Source organism: Gymnogyps californianus, chromosome 3 (genome assembly GCF_018139145.2).
Source record: "Gymnogyps californianus isolate 813 chromosome 3, ASM1813914v2, whole genome shotgun sequence".
In the NCBI taxonomy this organism is placed as follows: domain Eukaryota; kingdom Metazoa; phylum Chordata; class Aves; order Accipitriformes; family Cathartidae; genus Gymnogyps; species Gymnogyps californianus.
The window spans coordinates 31,730,392-31,748,250 of NC_059473.1; the positions used below are offsets into that span (position 1 = coordinate 31,730,392).

General features: G+C 41.3%; 2 protein-coding genes across 2 annotated transcripts in view; one reads left to right on the top strand and one right to left on the bottom strand.

Annotated features, from left to right (window-relative positions):
- The window catches only part of BABAM2 (BRISC and BRCA1 A complex member 2), a 178,416-nt gene extending 177,068 nt beyond the window's left edge, over positions 1-1,348 (bottom strand). Inside the window, exon 1 of the mRNA XM_050893630.1 lies at positions 1,300-1,348. The gene's annotated coding sequence lies outside the window, so the exon portion shown is untranslated. The remainder of the gene's footprint in view (positions 1-1,299) is intronic.
- Positions 1,349-1,770: 422 nt separating this feature from the next.
- Positions 1,771-17,859, top strand: part of RBKS (ribokinase) — a 70,347-nt gene continuing 54,258 nt past the window's right edge. The window contains exon 1 of the mRNA XM_050894532.1: positions 1,771-1,850. Coding sequence (XP_050750489.1) covers positions 1,801-1,850 — 50 coding nt within the window. The 5' untranslated portion in view covers positions 1,771-1,800. The remainder of the gene's footprint in view (positions 1,851-17,859) is intronic.

Below are 17,859 nucleotides of genomic sequence, written 5' to 3' on the forward strand. Positions count from 1 at the left end.
AGATATTGTCAAAACAAGATGTAAATGACTGCTAGGCATTTTTCCTGGTTTTACTGCATCGTTTCTTTAAGATCCACAATACCTTCCACATAACAAGCGAGATAGCGACCCTTTAAGTGTTGTGTATCAGTTAAACTCACAGATTTATTTTGTAAACAAAGGTCTTTACAAGCTATAACACAATTAGTACCATTTTCATAAGTTTCAGTTGTTATATACATCTTTTTCCCCAGCTTAATTTTCCCACAGTACTGGAAACAACACAAACAAACTTAAGGGAATTAACAAAACCAAAATTCACTAGACTGTTTCCCTCCCAAAACAAAACATTTCAAAAAAGTAAACAAACTAATAGTTGAATCCTTTTAGATTCAGCAGCCTATCACTACGACTTCAGGCAAATGTAACATATGCTTCACAGTAACCATAAAATCCCAGGCACTGCTTCGGGCACCAGAGAGTGTCCGGATACGAGATACTCTGTTCCTCCACCACCAGTAGTAACATTATGGGCACTGAGTGAAGCTGTAAGAAGGCAAAGGTGAATATTGTGATGGAGGCCTTGAGGTGCGAGGGAACCTCTCCTGTCTAACCCTGTCGGCAATCTGGTTTTCTGGTTTTCACTTTGAGGGTGGCAGTAACAGGCGGCAGGGTGTGGGGAAACCAGGGGACCCACAACCACCTCCACCTCCTGCCACCGTGCCCGAACACATCCCCGCCTACCAGCCCGTAACGCGATCGGCAATGTGGATCTGCGGAGCCCCGGGTGAAGCCCTCAAGTTCCCTCAGCCTTCGCACCGGGGAACGCACACCGGACCGACCCCTGCCAAGCCCCGCTCCCTCCCTCCCCAGCCGGGCCCGGGCTGCCGGCTCACCGCTCCCCGCCTCAGCGAGGCTGCCTAGGCCACGTGCCGGCGCGACGAGCCGGGGCCGCCCCGTGCGAAGGCGGCGGGCCCGCCACCCGAGGCGCTGCGTCCCGTCCCGCCCCGCCCCGCCACGGGACCCGGGAGCGGGTCGGGCGACCGCCGGGCGGTGCTTAGGCCCGTCGTCGCCCTGGGCCGCACCGGCCGCCGCGCCGCCTCCTGGCCAGCTCCTCCCGAGCCGGGCCTGCAGCCTCCGGCGCCGGGTCCCCCTCGCCCCAAGCGCCCCGGGGCTGGCGGAGGGGAGAGGGCCGGGGCAGAAACCAGCCAGCCCAGCCCGGCCCGGCCCGGCCCGCCGGCCGCCGCGCCGGTCCCCCGGGGCCGGCAGGGGCGCTGCTCCCGCCCGCCCCTCCCCGGCCCGGCCCGGGCCCCGCCATACCTACGGCGGCCGGAACACAGCCGCTTAGCAACGGCCGCGGCCACGCGCCCGTCCCGTCCACCCGCGCCCGGCGTGCGCGCTCCCACCCCGCCGCGCGGCGTGCGCGCCGCCGCCGCCCCCGCCGCCGCCGCCGCCGCTCCGCGGGCCGGAGGGGTCTTCAACGGCCTCGATATTGGCGGCCGGCGCAGTGCCTGGGCGGGCTGTCTCGCCGCGCAGGCATGGGGCTGCAGTTTCGTCGCGGCCGGAGCGAGGCGGGGGAGAGGGCGAGGAGGGGAGGGGGCGGCCTTGCCAGCAGGCGTTCGCCAGGGGCACCCCTCCCGGCCGAAGGCCCCTGCGGGCCGGCCGCCGCCGCTGCCACCTCCCCCGCCCGTCGCCCGTGGCAACAGGGGAAGCCGCCGCCGCGGCGGCGTGTCCTGGCGCGAAGGCCGGGTCCAGGGTCCAAGGCCCAGGCAGCGCCTTGGCCGGGCTGCGGGGCCTGGGGCTGCCCCGTCCCCTGGCGCCATGGCCGCTGAGGTGGTGGTTGTGGGATCCTGTATGACCGACCTGGTCAGGTTAGTACTCGGGGGGGCTCCCGCAGGCCGGCAGGCCCCGGCGCGGGGCCGGTTTCCTGCCCTCACTGGACGGAGGGGCCCCGAGGTCAAGGGAGCGCAGAGCGTCACGGTGCCCGGGGCAGAGCAGAGGCTCCCTCCGCCTGCCAAGGGCAGGCTGGGCCGGGATGCACGCCACCCCTCTTGCCCTGGGCCAAGGAAAGCGGGTGTCAGGTCTCTCTCCAGGCCGGGACAGGAGAATTGGGGTCGGCGCCAGGTGCGGCGGCGAGGAGCTCTCGGCCCTAGGCAGAGGGAACCGAGGCGAGGAGTTGGCTGCGGCAGGGGCAGGGGGAAGGAGCAGAGCCGCCGGTGGGGGCGGCTGGGCCCGGGTGATGTCAGTCCTGCAAATAATACTTTGAAAGAAGACTGTGGGAACGGGGAGAAGTTTGAACGTGTTGTCTGCTGGAGCTTTGATCAGCTGTCTGTAACTTTAGGGAGAAGAGAGACTTAGGTTTGTGTTTTCAGCTGTGCTAGGTGGCTCGGCGTTAGCCTTGCCAGAAAAGCAGCATTTCATAGTAACCCGCATGGGAAATGGTGAACTCTGATACTCTTTATCAGCAGAAGAGTTTGAAACGATTTTATGAAGGTAAATAAATCTGGTCAACTGTAACATGTTTTCAGTTCAAAGCACTTGTCTCCACTTGAAAAGCAAGAAAGCAAGCTTAATATTGCAAAGAAACTGAAGTTAGCTCCATGAAAAAGTAGGTTACAAGTTGACTACTTGCAGAGAACATTTTATGTGACACTTTGAAGGGGGGGGGGGAGAGAGAGAGAGAAAAGGCCTTCCAAGCTGTTCATATACAAACAGATCAAGAAGTGGAAATAGGAAACCCTCAAAAATTTAGCACCTTTGCACCCCAAAGCTGGTTTTTAAATTATGAAATCCTTTTTTAAAGGAATGTCTTAATTCCTTTTTATTCATTTTCTGGGCATTTTTCTTTTAGAATTAGGTACTTGGGTCTCATTGTCTTTTTTTTTTTTTTTTTTTTGGTACATAGGTAAGGTTTGGAAACTTCTTTTAAAAATTAAAGTACAGAAGCTCATGAAAGCTCTTGGTTGCAGCAGCCTGGGTTTTATACCGAAGGCTAAATATCAGAAGAATTCAAGCAAAATTGCAAGAGTTGGCAGCAATGCAAATACTAACCTAAACTGGCTGACCTTGTCAGCCCCAGTAAGCTTGCAAATCAGTCTTTGATTTGCACTATTTTAAACACATCTGTTTTTAAACTATATATGCAGACTTGGTTAAAATAGGATTTAGAAGTATATGTATCTGGACTGCATCAGCTTGTCCTGCTGGGAATTCTGCAGTAAAAAAACCAATTCCTCAATCAGCAGACAAAGCCTGTGGGTCAGGAAAGTGTAGAATACATGATTAGAAGAATATGCTGAGGAGTAAGTAGAGTTTAGGCATAGACATGTGTTGCAGAAATTATGAAAACCCTTAAATAATCATAGAACCTGTGTCAGAAAGATTTAATGCTTTATGTAATCTGCAGAACACACTGGCAGCTTTCCAAGAAGAATAGTTGTCTTGTAAGTCAGAGTCAGATCTTGTAGAACTGATCTTGACGCTATGTGTGAATGAGCTATCAGATGCTTGTGACGTTATATTGAAATATAAAACATGGTACTCTAACCTCAAGACGTTCCTTTTCCTGTCTTTCTAAAATGTGGGGGAAAAAAATAGTCAAAAAATTGTCTACCAGTTTAAGCCCTGCTGACAGCTGCAGCTTTGGGCTTTTTCTTGACACTTAAACAAACAAACAAAAAAGAAAACTCCCATTTTTTTGGCTGCAAGTTTGATATGATAGAAATACAGTCATTTATTTGAAGCCATATTAACTGGCCATACTGTAACCAGAGATTAAACCATGGGTTGTAGCCATAGATGCTGTTACACTGAGATTAAGTGGTTGAAGAAAAGCCATTTCACTTTTCAATCAGCTGAGAGGGTTTCATAAATTGTACAAATGCTATCACAAGAATGTATCTGACTCACCATTATTAGCTTCTACTTTAAGGAGCAGTGAAGGGCTTTTTATTAGTGATAAGCTAATGTGCTTCAACTGAAAAAGAAGGCACAGCCTCATTCTTTCTGTTACTAGCACAGGACTTCAGGCACTTAATAAAATGAGAAAAAGAGTGCGTTTAAATTTAGCTGGCAAGAGTTTAATCTGACTGAAATCTCCAGGTAGTACCCAGGTAGACATAGTTTAAATGTACCCTGTGTTACAAAAATCCTGGTAAAATTACTGGAAAGTACTAAATGGTAGGCTGGGGTGCGCCTAGGTGGAGAGCAAAGCTATGAAACAGGGAACGATAAGCAAGCTTTATTAGATGTGGTAAAAACTGCCAGGTTAGGATTAGGAGTGATGCCAGGAGGGTACCTCTTGACTGTCTTTGTATCTGGGGTTTAGAGGGAGCTGAATATTCTAGGTTTAAAGCTAAGGTTCATTTCAACCAGGATGAAAGAGCATCAGGTTTTTGTGAGTTTGTCATTTATGCTGATGTTTCAGTTTGTAAAAGACATGGACAGCAGTGATCATGTTAAATGCCTGTCTATCACCCATTTGGAGAAGACTGAATAAACTAAATTAGGAGCGAGAGTCACACAAGGGAGGTGAGACACATTTTTGGACACATGGTGTTTGATAGGCATATTCACCACTCAACACTAAAGCCTATCTTTCCTAGAAGATAATCATATTGATTGAGACTCTGCCAGAGCTAGACAATGCTATGTTATAACTCAAACTGATAAAATACCATGTTGGCCCTTTAGAATACAATCTTGGCCCTCTGTCTGGAAAGCTAGAAGCTCAGAGTGGCAGACGTTAAATGGTAAACATTCCCAGGTCTGTAGAGGCAAGGTACCAAAAATCAGAAAGATAAGCTTCAAGCTACCATTGGACATATGGTAGCCAGATTCACCACTAAAAAAAAGGTTAGCACATAATGTTTTTACTCAATACAGTAAACTAATGATTTAAAGAAGCGTAACCTCTGTGTGAAATGGAAACGTACAATTTGAAATTTGCTATGTCTTACGTAATGACTGAGACAGAGAAGGAGGGGGACCTTCTGTTGAAGACAGTATTCAGATGTAATTTTGAGAAATAATCAAATTCAGAAGAAAGGGTAGTGTGCCTTAAAATTCTTTTAAAGGGAAGGGGCCCAGTGGTTTGCTTTTAAAACACTGTTCTCATTGGAAATTCTTTTCTCATTGTCCTGTAGCGCTGCAGTGGCAGAATGTGGGTTTTCTAAAGTGAATTTAGTATAATCAAAACAACCTCACGTACATACATGCAGTAAACCACACTCTTTTGGCTTAATAGGACCAGGAACAAAACATATTTGTGGTCACAATCACAATCAACACTTCATTGGCAATAGCAGGCAATAGTAGTAGAAAACAAAAACAGCATTATTCTATATGATCTAGATATCAGACCAGACGGGTACCATCCATAATATTACTTAAATAGTTTCTGTTCTGACTCATATTTGCAGACTGGTCGTGGCATTGGCATTTTAATTCATATTAAATCAGGACAAGACTAAACATATAAACCAATGAGAGTCAGACACACTAAAACAATTAGAATAAACAGGAGAAACTTTGGCATGGCGATTGAAAACAGCAGAAGCAAAGAACAAAATGTAAGATGGAAAAACAGCCTTTGGATAGTCACAACAGCACCAGTTTTTCACTTTAACTCAAGAGACTGAGACCACAGTCCAAATACTGGAAAACTGTGTTTGTTAGGATGTTCAAAATTTGAAGTCTTAGTTTTCTGTGGACCTTTTTCCTTCCCTCAGGTTGCTTCATTCCCTGTAGGGAGTAGAACTAAACGTTCTGCTTCCAGTCCCCTGTCGTTAATAATTATTACCAATACTAAACTGATTGACTGAAAGCATTCAGCAAGAGAAGAAAGTGATAACAGAGGAAGCATTGAGCTACAAAGTAGTATGTTGCTAGACTGGAGCGGACAGTGGTGACAAATGCATATCTGGAATTAACATCTCAGAGTAGCCTGATGGATGCATTGAATCGTCTTCGCTAACCAAGCACAATCTCTGCTTGTGCAAAATGGCAAAGGTATTTCCATTAGTGAGATTCTACGTCTTCCTCTTAAGTCTCTACTGGTGGTTATTGTCAGCTGAAGTGCTGAAGTAAATGGCTCATTGGCTTATTGGAAATGTCCATGATCCAAAGCTATGTCTGTACTTTCTTTTTTAAAGTGCAATATTTGGGACAATAATTTCAGGCTTTTTTTGTGGGAATATGGAAAAGAATTTTCTTATGTTTCTTTGCAGTGAGCAGAGAAAGTCTCACATATGACTTCATTTTCTTCTTTGCTTTGTTTCCAGGTCTTTCACATGTGTTCTCATTTCCACCATTTCTCATGCATGCACAGTCACCAAGTTTTAATGTTTTTTCTGGCTTTAATGTTTTTTTCTGCTCTTCAGCGTCTCCTAGCAGCAGAGAAAAGTGTTCTAGAATCCTTCAAATCCATTTCATTTGTGTTTTTGTTTTTATCTGTAATGCTTCCCCTGCAGCAGCCACTCCTCATTCTAGTCAATCTGACATTGCCAGCAGCATGGGAAAGCACAACTGTGAAGGAATACAAGCTTAGTCCAGTTGAGGAAATTAATCTTTTGGATCCAGAGAAAGGCATCAAGGCATGAGAGAATGTGTCATCTGTGAATTGTTTAGTTTATGTAATAGTGAAAAATCTGGGCTTGATTTCAGAGCCTGTACTATTCTGTTGTCTTCTTCTCTGACCTAGCAAAGTTTGGGTATATGGTAAACACAGGATGCGCAGGCTCAGTGTTTTGTTGTTCTGCCCTGATTTTAGAGGACCTAAATGTGGTTTTGAGAAACTCCCCTTTGCCTTCTCTTGCCTGGCAGGAAGAAAGCTGTATCTTGGGTGCCCAAAAAGAAAAACGGGATAAAAATCAAGTTGATGAAATCCTCAGTAATGGAATTCAGTAAGAAAATTGTGTTCTGTTCATATACAGCTTTTGAATATCTGTAGTGGCCCAGGCACTGCTCATCTGATGTGGGGCCTGATCCAGGCTCATTCATGTCAAAAGAAGCTTTTCACTGCTGTAAACTGTCATTAAATTGTCATCCCCCTGCAAAATCTGAGTGATCAGTTTATTTTAGAGAGAGACACAGTTTAATGTTTTAGTGTGTTAAAAGTACTTGGTGTTACACTCCAGACCTGAAAAGCTTCCAACAAAGTTCCTCTAACAAAAAATGACAAAATATTGAAGAGGGGAAAAAGGAGGGAAAATGTCTGGTTGGGTGTTTCTTAAATTAACACAAAATAACTATGGCAAGGCCACCAATGACTTTTTTTAACCCATTACAAGAGCTGCATTTGCAACCAAGGTTATGAACCCCAAGCGAGAGACAGTGCGCCATTGATCCCAGCTGGTACTTTCTGAAAGAAACTGTTGTTTGTGCAACAGAGGATGCTGTGGGTCCTCTCTGAGAAGGACTGCTAGGACACCTGCTCAACACTTGTCTATGGCTCTTATCCATGAAAACTTTTTTTTCCCCTTCCTAAATGGAAATGTGGAAGTTTTAAAAGTCTTGGGAAAGATGAATGTGAAACTGGTCACACAATGTCTTTTAACTTAAGCGCAACAAAAGTGTTGCTTTCTGGATTCTATTTAATTGAAACCTCCCTGCCCTTTCATTTGGTGTTTTCATTTTGTGTCCTAAGCTACTGTGTACTGTAATTAGGTGCTGTCTTTCCTTCCAGAAGCAATTCCATTTCAGCAATAACTAATATGACTCTTGTTTTTTAGACTTGTTTATCTAGTTCAGTTTTAATAGTATGTGTTCAGTAGTGCTTTTGAGCTAAAGAATAGCCCTTGTGGTACTACAGTCAGGCCTGTACTACATCAACGCCGTAGCTGAAGTAATTTCTTTGGCTTCCCAGTAACCAAGAGATAGCACTACTTGTCCTACTATGCATTTGGAGAACATTTTGGAGTTAGAGGAGGGGAAGAGGGGCAGTTTGCTTTGTAAAAAGGTAGGAAAAAGGTAAAGAGAAATTGGAGAAAGGTCTTAAAAAGGGCAAAAATAATAGGAAAGACATAAGGTTTTACTGCAGAAAGTGTGAAGAGTCTGTGGAGTTGAGGTTGAGGTAAAAGGCAGGGAAACTACAATCCTAACAGTGACAGCTCCCCAGCTATCCAGAGGCCCCCTGTTTTTCTGCTTCTCTTTCTGCCAGCTCTGGCTGCCTGCTTGCTTTTTGCAGTTTTCTCACATGGCTGTGTGGCAAGGTTCAGGGAAAAGCTCTAGTTTAGCCCTGCTGTCTTCTCCCAGCAGCAGCATTTTGGAAGATATGGCACCCAGTAAGTCCTCTGTTACCTCCTCCTTCCCATGAATGAGTTCCCAGCTGTCTGCTTCTGTTCTTACCAGCTGCAGTGTCTGGTCTGTTTAAGTCTGTAAATTGCTTTGAGATCCTTCAAGATGAAAGATTCTACTTAAGTGAGATCATTATCACCTTCTGCATTTCTCCACTCCCTGTTCTCGGCTCAAGCTTCTTGTCTCATTTCGACTTGGGGTCCCGCACAGTACCTGACATTCCCATCTCACAGCGACACAAAGCTTACACACAAATTTCAGCTTCCAATCCTTGAGTTGTTTGACGCCTCTCAGAGTACTTCAGAGCTGAAGGTTAAATATATTTATTTTCCTGAGCCGATGCCAAAATACTTAGCACTTGCCACATTGAGATCGTACTTCTGCATTTGCGTCTGACTTCATGTTATTTTGTGTGCTTCAAGAGACTGTATAGTTCTCTTCCTCCCACTTCTGAAGTACTTACTCATTCTAGGAAGCATTCCAGCTACAATGTTGTTCTGTGATCCTACACTATATTCTTATAGCCATACTTTGTTCATGTTCTTGTGGTTAAACTGTAAGCCTGTCAGGGCAGGGATTTCACTCCTGTCTGGTGTAGTGAACTTACGGAGTGGAACCCTGACAGGAGTTCAGAGGGCTTTCTCTGTTCAAAGGCTCGTAGGCAGTAATACAGTATTTGGACAGGAGAACTCCTTTTCTGTTGAGCTGCACATCTAGCTGTTGTCTTCATCTTCCATATTTTAACTGACTAGTAAGAGAGTTTTTTCACTGTATAGTATGTATGTATGTTTATTCCCAATGTCATTCACATTCCAGTGAAATTTCCCTCTTTCCTATGAAAGTGAGGTCATCTTAAACCTGTGTTTATGATACTGCAGTCATTTCCATGGCAGTAGACTATGATATCATCAGTGGAGGATTATGCCTTTCCTATGTGTGTTAGCAATTAAAAATTATGGTTTGTGAGATAAAACTAGTGTTTACCAAGCTTTTAGGTTTAGTCCATATGAGGCAGGGAAACTATTGCTTAATTCTCTAGAGAGTTCACTTGGGTAATGGAGTAAATGAATCCAGAAACATTTTGATCCTAGCAGGTGATAAGTTTTTGGGGGTATATTTTCCTAATGGGAGAAGAAAATCAGCTACTCCATCTTCTGTTCTCTCGCCTGGCAAAGAACAGTTGTCTGAAACACCATGGTACTCACTGTTTTGTTATTCAGAGCTACTTCAGTGCTTGACTTAAAGTATCATAATTTTCTAGTCTCATTAGACTGGCATTTTTCCCCTTTGGAGGTCAGTAAGCTATTATACACTACCCACAAAAGTAAAACAACGTGGTTATCAGTCTTTTCATCTTTTTAATGGGTGCCCTATTTGCCAGCTATCAGTAGCTGAATCTCTTTGTTGAACCTTCCTAAGTATGTACATGCTTTCTCATGGGTTGGTGACAGCAGAGGCCAGTTTCAACACTGCAATGGCAAAAGAAAATTCATTCATTTAAAATGTAGGGTCCAGTGTTAAAACAGTTGCTAATGCTGCAAGATGAAAATGGTGGATTCACAACATAATTCATTTCATCCCTTCAAATACTTCAGAATTTTTAAGCCAAGGAAGTAGACTTTTCTAAACAAGCGTGAAGAGAAAGGGAAAAGAGATTAGATAAAAGCTTATAGAGAAAGAACATCATCAGTCTAGGTATTGCAACACGAGACAAAATTTGTAGCCTTTTTTTGGTAATGTAGTTTAATTACAGAAATACACTACACCTATGCACATTTCAGCCTGTCTGTTTTCCCACATAACAGAAATGAACTCTCATAAAATATCTGTTTAAATAGTCTGGGTCAGTACATTAGGAAAAAAAATCTCAAAATGGTGTGCCCTAGTTACGTAGAAGACTTGCATGTGTCCAGTTTCACAGAAAGTCTGATGTGAAAAGGTTCTCCCTGAAATTATTACCATGTTAGTAACTACAGTAGAAAGAAATTCCTTTTCCCACTGATGTTCATGGAAACAACTGGCTGGAATGGAACAAAAGACAGACAGACAGAATTATTGTATGTAGTTTTTGGAGACTGAGATTACTAATGCCATAACAGACCTGGCCTATATTTACTGAGTGTAAAGTCAGGTGATGTTAGAGCAGCCTCTGAGTGTGCAGCTTCCCCATCATTCTGCATTCCTGCTGAGCCTTCATTTGTCTCTGGAAAACCCAGAGTGACACCTCTGTTTGAAGAAAATGAAGAGTCAGGAAATAGTAACATTATGATCAGGGAAGAGGCTGTTGGGATAAAAGCTTGCTTACCAATTGTCCAATATCAACATCAGGAGTGAGAGGTTTGTGTTCATTTCTGATACAGAAAGATGTCATTTTATCTTAGCAATGCACAATAGCATATGGCCATGGCTTCACATTATAACATCCCACTTCACAGATAGCACAACTGTTGCCTTTTGCTTTCTGTAGGGTTCTTAGACATCTGTGCAGTCCCAAGTACATAGCATGCAAAACAGTGATACACTGGGCATTGGCATTGTCAGTACTTCAGGGTATTCCTTGGGCTTCTGCTGTATCCCAATGATACAGATTGAATATTATGTTGTGTTATGAATGTACCTATAATTTCTTGCTCCAATGAATACTCTTTTACCATGTAACTCCCACAGTTTTTTATTGTTTTAGTTACTTTCCCTGCTATTATTGGAAATTCTTTTTGACTATTTAAAATAAAACATCTCTTGCCTTTTCAGATGGAGGTGTTTGCCATACAAAATTCAATACAGTCAAAGGGGAAATGTCTAAAGGAACTACTTTGAAAATATTTGTCACAATAAACAGTTGCTAGGCACTATATTTTAACACCCAACACTGAGAATATTGTGTTTTCTCCCCCTTTATGAGCCATAGAATGATATGATTAATAGTTCTGTTCTGTCTTGTTAATGAATTACTTGCTGGCTGTACTGTTAATGGAAATAGCCATTTTCCTAGATGCATTTCTAGACATAAATATCTTTGGGTGAATTTTAGTACTCCTGACAGTAAAGAGCTGCTGGCACAAATCAAAAGCTGCAATAAAAATCGTACAGTCAATGGTAACAAATTTGTGTAAAACCACTCTGGGCAGGCATATATATGATGTTGCCTCTAGGAGCTGTCTGAGCTGTTCTTTCCATAGGAGTTTACCAGTAAGGTTTTCTTTGCTTGTTTTATATGGCTCCAGTTGCTAGCCCCTATATCAAGCTGCAGTAAGTTATTTAATGCTGACATCCCTGGTTTCTTCCAAGCCTAGTATCATATACTTTGAGCCTGAAGAAAATAGAAAATTATTTTTCACTAGCATGTTGCCTAAGTAGGTGCAGCTTTATAGAACACATTGATCTTTGTGACAACTAATTATAGAATAAGAAGTTGGTAATGTTCCTGAATATATCAGTTGTGTGCTGTCTTCTGAGTTTTATTATTTCTTCTTTCCATTTCTGACTTTAGTCCATTTTTTCTCCTTTTTTCCTGTACTAGAACAATAGCATGTCATCCCTGAACCATCTGTGATTCCCCTTATTTGCCTCCACCTCTTCTTGTTGTTTTTCTACATCACGTTCTTACAGTGCACTTCTTTTCTGTATTGCTCTTTTCCTGCCTCTCATCTTTCAAAAAATAACTTTTGCTTCCAAAGAATCATGATTCCCTTTTGCTAATTTATTCCATCCATCACTTGCTATACTTCCTATCCTCTCTCAGATCCCTGCTTATACAAACTGCATAAACCTTAATAGTATAAACAGCAGAAAGAAAAAAATGTGTTGGTCAGAGCTGAAAATAAAGGATGGGAAGGAATAGGAAAGACAGATCAAGTTCAGTGCTCATATGGAAGGACAGGCATTTTCCATGTTCTCAGCTGTAATGAGGGTGAATATGCCTTCCTTCTTCTAATTGTCTGATCCTGTTAGTATTATTCATTGGGAATATCCTGTTAGTATTGCTCAATCTTTTTTTTTAATTATTTTCCTTTTCTTTTTTTTTTTTTCCCCCAAAAGAAAAAAGTAAAAAATGACCTGTTGGGAAAAAAACAGTTGATGGTTTTGCTGGAGCTCATAGTACTCCATATAGAGGCAGCAAAAATGAGCAGATTTTTCTTCAGTTTTCATTCCCCGTTACTCATTAAATTCTGGGCATTAATGGAGACATGGGAGTTGTCCATTGGCAGGCATCACAAGCCAGGGTTATACAGAATTACACCTTTCTGATTTTTAGAGATCTGCTTTTCCCAAGAGAGCTTAAATGGTGAAAAAGGTAAAGGTACTTACCTAGAGGAGATTCCTACGTGTCACGGGAAAGTTAACCTTGGCCAGCAAAGCCCAGGCATCCCCCACACCCTGCACATTCTCATCTTTGCCCCGCAAGCCTTAATGTTGTTGTAATCCAAGATTTTAGTAGATGCCTTTATAATTAGATTGAACTTCAGATAAGGCTTTTTTTATCAGTGAATCACGGGTAAGATAGTTTCAAAGTAAAAACTTGTCTAGTGAAGGCACTGTGAATTTAGCCCTGAAGGGGTCAGGCATTTGGACTGGATGATGGTTGTAGGTCCCTTCCAACTGAACTATTCTATTCTGTTCTGTTCTGTTCTATTCTATTCTATTCTATTCTCATATTAAGTTTAAATGTATTGATTACTTTTATTATCTATGACACATTGAGTAAGTATATGTAAACTGAGTATTGTTTTGGTTATACTTTTCATTTGTGACTCATGGATTCTGTAGGAAGCACTGTACTTACAAACTTGATGACAAATATCATACTTGCCAAAATTATTGTCCTGGGTATGAGCTTTTAGAGCAACATCGTATCGAAGAAAATTATTAATATTTGGACTGCACTGTTCTTCATCTTAATGACTATGTAGTGAGAACACATCTATGATGTTGCTCTTAATATTGTGGTTTATAAAGCACAATATGCTTGTGTGCAAAATGCCAGTACTTAATGGTGGGGGGGAGGTTCCTTTTTTATTTTTTAAATAAAAAAAAAGACTGGAAATGACTGACTACAAGATTTGTAGGGGGGTCAGTAGGTGCTCTATTTTCTGCATGATAGTAAAGCGGAAGCACAGATTACTTTGTTGATTTACCAGTATATAAAAAATCGTGATGACAAGAGCAAGGACCCAGTGGCCTATCCACTCAACCATATTATTTCTACTTTGTTCATTGTTGTCTGATAAATCCTTTCTGTAAGAGGGAGAGAAAAGATTAATGTTCACATATGTCTTGTTTATCTTAATCTGTCCTTGGGCATGTAAAGATCACTCTTTCCTTGGGTAGCAAAGGTTGTTTTGTTTTGTGTTGGTTTTTTTGCTTTAACCCTGGTATTTCATCATGATACAATGTTCTGTTCAGCATAGGAACTGTAGGCAGCCTTCTTCAGTCCTGGGTGAGCACAGCATGTTTCAGAGACAGTCTATTCTAACATTGCCTTCAGATTGCCTTGAAAATAATTATGTAACTGCACTTCCAAAAATAATATAATCGAGAGACATCAATGAAGAACAACGTGGGAGGCAAATAAAGTTAGAGAGTAGTAATTTTGAAAATTTCCACAATCTTTCTTAAATACAAAACAGATGTTTGGTAAGAATGATGGAATGTTTGCTGAGACTTAAATATCTGAAGATAGATTCATATTTGGTTGGGGTTTTTTTAATCTCTTTAGAGCTTCAAGTTCAGAATTAAACATTCCACAGATTATGAATTCATCAGTGTTGTGCCCGCCTTTTCCCAAAATTTAACTGCTAGTGATGTGAGGAAAAGTTACAGGTTTGTTGTTGCATGAGAAAGCTTTTTACTTTTGGCAGTTAGTCCAACAAATAATTTCTTTGTGTTGAAGGTTTCATACTCCTAACATAATTTAGGAATTTTGATCTCTTGGTGATATCGTCATTTCACTGAAGTGTAGTACAGTGTGCTACTGTAAATGCTTCGGGACATTCATCTGGATGCCTTCTTGTTTGTTTCATCTTTTAATATCTAGGAGAGCAAAATTTGCTTCTCTGCAGAGGGTCAGCAGAAATGTTCATTGAAGTTCTTTAAGAGCTGTGGACATCTGTTCTCATTCAACATGTTATGAATTTTGGTCTTTTTAAATTGAGGTTGTGATTGCACGTATAAGAGGATATCAGTCTTGTGGCCCTCCTACCTGTGGTCTCAGCCATTCATTTAATTTTCTCCTCTGCTAGAGATTTTCACCAGTTGTTTCAGTTCAGCTGTTTACCCATTCAGTAATCAGATCTACAAAACAGTTCGTCTTTTAAAAAATACATATGTATATGTGTTTGAGAAAATATATTTTTTCTCTGATGGTAAAACTGATTGAAAAGATTCCTGCTGCTCTGCACCAATTCATCATTCACTTGTTTGCGTTGTGGTGACAAACTGTATACCGTGTAAAATCAAACAGGTTTAAAAAAAAACTCTGAATGGATGATGGGGTAAAGCTTTTGCATCTCACTCTGTCACTGTGCTTCAGCACTGTCCTGAGAAGGGACTGCTCTTTAAGGATCAATTATTTTGCCTGGTACCAGTTTGAGTAGTGTTTCTACACTGTTCATTACTGTGGGCTAGAGAGGGAACCCAGACCATCAAACATCCAAGCAATAACCAATTATTTGAATTGTCCGAAAAGTTAAATTTTTTTTAAAGAAAAACTTACCATGTTCAGGGACATAGGAGGAAGAAAAAATAGAGATTTTCTATGATTTCTGGTTGTCTCTTAACAATTTTTTCAGTCATTAAAGATCTGAAGAGAGACTAAGAACCTAGAACCGGATAGCCCCATACTTAAACCGAGCTGTAGTTAACTAAATTCCTGAGGTAGTCTCTTTATAAATCTTGTAAGTTTTCTGCCTTCCAATAAGATGTTTTAGTGGATTATTAAAAGGGATGAAAGCATAAACTAGTCAAGAACATCAGATTTTGAAAAGAATTGTGATCTTTTTGCCTCTGTGTTATGGATACTTTCCCATAGCACGTGTTCAAATCTTTAAAAATTAAGCTAGACAAAACAGACCAAGGCTAAACCAAAATGTTAAGCCAGATCCAAAAGAGGTCTGAGACTTTTTCACCACAATGTTGTACTAATAGTCCTAGTTAGAGGCAAGAACTGTTCCCTCCTTTGTATTTGTTCAGTTCTGAGAATCATGAAAGCCCAGTAAATTGTATGTACTAGACTGTGGCTAGTTACACCTACTCTAATCTCACAGGGATTTTCCCTGTTCTAGGGAATTCCCAGGAGGGCAGAAAGCCAGTTTTGTTCAGTGATTCAAAGAGAACAGAATCAAAGCTAAATTCTAGACCTTTACATTATATTCCTTTTTATTAAGACACTTTTAAATACAGTGTTTCTGCTACTATTTTGATACCCCTGATTATCTTCACCTTTCTTCAGGAATAAAAAAAAAGTCTGAGTGTTTCTTTTGATACTATGTAAATGACAATCATCTTAGATGATGTGATATCTAATCTAACATACAAATTCTCTTCCCCTCTGAGTTGCCTGATGAGAATATTGTTTTCTTTTTTTAGAGAGAAATATTTATGTACTTTTCTATTTTCCTTTCTCATGCACATGTCATTTCTCAGAAACATACTGATACTTTATGCTTTTCTTCAATAAGTCTAATGAGCTAAGTATGCTGTACTGCTTAAGTAAACCTTAGTTACATAGCGTTCAGTGTTTTCAACATACAAAGTAGTATCAGGTCAAAGTTTCAACATTGGCTTAGGGCAGTCTGGCTGTACTGCTGCCAGCAAAGGCACTCCTGCTCCTCCCCTCACTCCCCTTCTCCTCAGTCCTGCAAGTTCTGGCCCACCCTGGCTGCTGTACAGTAAGTTGGACCAATTTGCTGATCCAAATTAAAGTGACCCTTGGAACAAAAATATGTTGATTTAGGAAGCTCCATGAGCAATAAAAGCAATGCAAGAGAAACAGTGGGAAAATGCTGCTGAGGGGAGGGCATGGTTTTACATTAGCTTAAGCTGACAGTAGTAATACATCTTTATAGTACTTTCATGTGTTGAAAACAATGAACAGACACTGGTTAGGTGTCAAGAATAGGAAGCAAACCATGATTAATTTCAGGATTAATTTATGCAAATACCGCTAATATACATCTCTCCCTTTCCCCTCCTTCCTTCTTCAGACTTTCTATCTCTGAATAGGATCTAGTCACTGCTTAGATGGGAACTTTTCAAGAAAACCCAGAATACCAGGGAAAGGGGCATTAATGACTCAGTAAGTTGTGCTTTCACCTCTGATTCAGTGCTTCAACACAGTAGTAAAGGGTTCTGTTCTGTTTCTAATGCCATCCTTCCGAAGGGATGTCTGTCTAAAAATACAAATGCTAATCAGCTCTAGCCTTTAAGGGAACTCATGGCACCACACTTACTGGAAGAGAGGGTTGAAGTTACTGCAATGGTGAAATTCTTATGTGTGTACTTTTATTCATCCCAAACCTCTGAAACGTAAGTGGATGTAAGAGTCTTCATTTCCCATGAACAAATGTGGGCAGCATTGCTGTGTCCTTTACATTTAAATATTGTTTTGTAAAAACTCAGTTGAAATTCTGAGTGATTATATTCCTTAATTTGTAATGTCCAAAGTATTCCAGGAGGCTTCAGTCTGAACTTTCCTCTATAAATATGATTCAGTAGAATGGTGCACAATTTGCAAAACATATTATATAGTAATTTTATTTCCCATCTAATAAGTGTTGGGGGTTTTCAAGTTTAGTTTCTGGTTGTTCATAAGACATGACAGCTCAGTATCCTTTGTACCATTCATCCTCTCAAAGATGATCAGAATTTGTCACATAAGTGAAGAGTAGTCTGTTGGATAGCAACTTATATTAGGTTTTTCAGGTCAGTGTTTTCAAATTACGTCAAAGTTGTAAATGGCTTTACAAAACATTTTATGTAACAATTCTGAAAGCCCATGTGACAGTTTTTCTAATTAACTTATTTAGCCTAATTTTGGAGTAACATTAGCTGTTTCATCACTTTTAGGCTATTTTGAGTATTCTTTGTGGCACCATCAATAAACCAAGAATTTATACGGTTCCTTAATCATACAGATTAGTCATCATTGCCTGCTCATAACAGAAGCCTGAAATGCTCATTAAAATTGTGTGATGTGAATCAAAAGTTAGTATAGTTGCAGAATTAAATGACAGGAGAATAGCATCATATTAGCAAAAAAAAATTTCCTGAATACCTGTTTCAGTGAAAGTGAAACCTCCAGGCTTATATATAGATCAGTACTCTGAATTTGTTTAATATGGAAAATAAAAATAGGCTTCTGGAGTGGAAAATTGGTCTGAAAGGATTGGCGATCATGCTTGAAATGTAATAAGGTGGGATTTTTGTTTACAGTGAGCTACAGGAACTTGCTGCATGTTCTTGCCTAGTCTGTTAGCCTATTTTTAAAATTGGCTAATTATAAATCACTGTTCCAACTTGATCCTTTGCCTTTTGCCTTGTACCTTTCCATCAAAACAATAAAAAATGTCATCTCCCTGTCTTCAACAA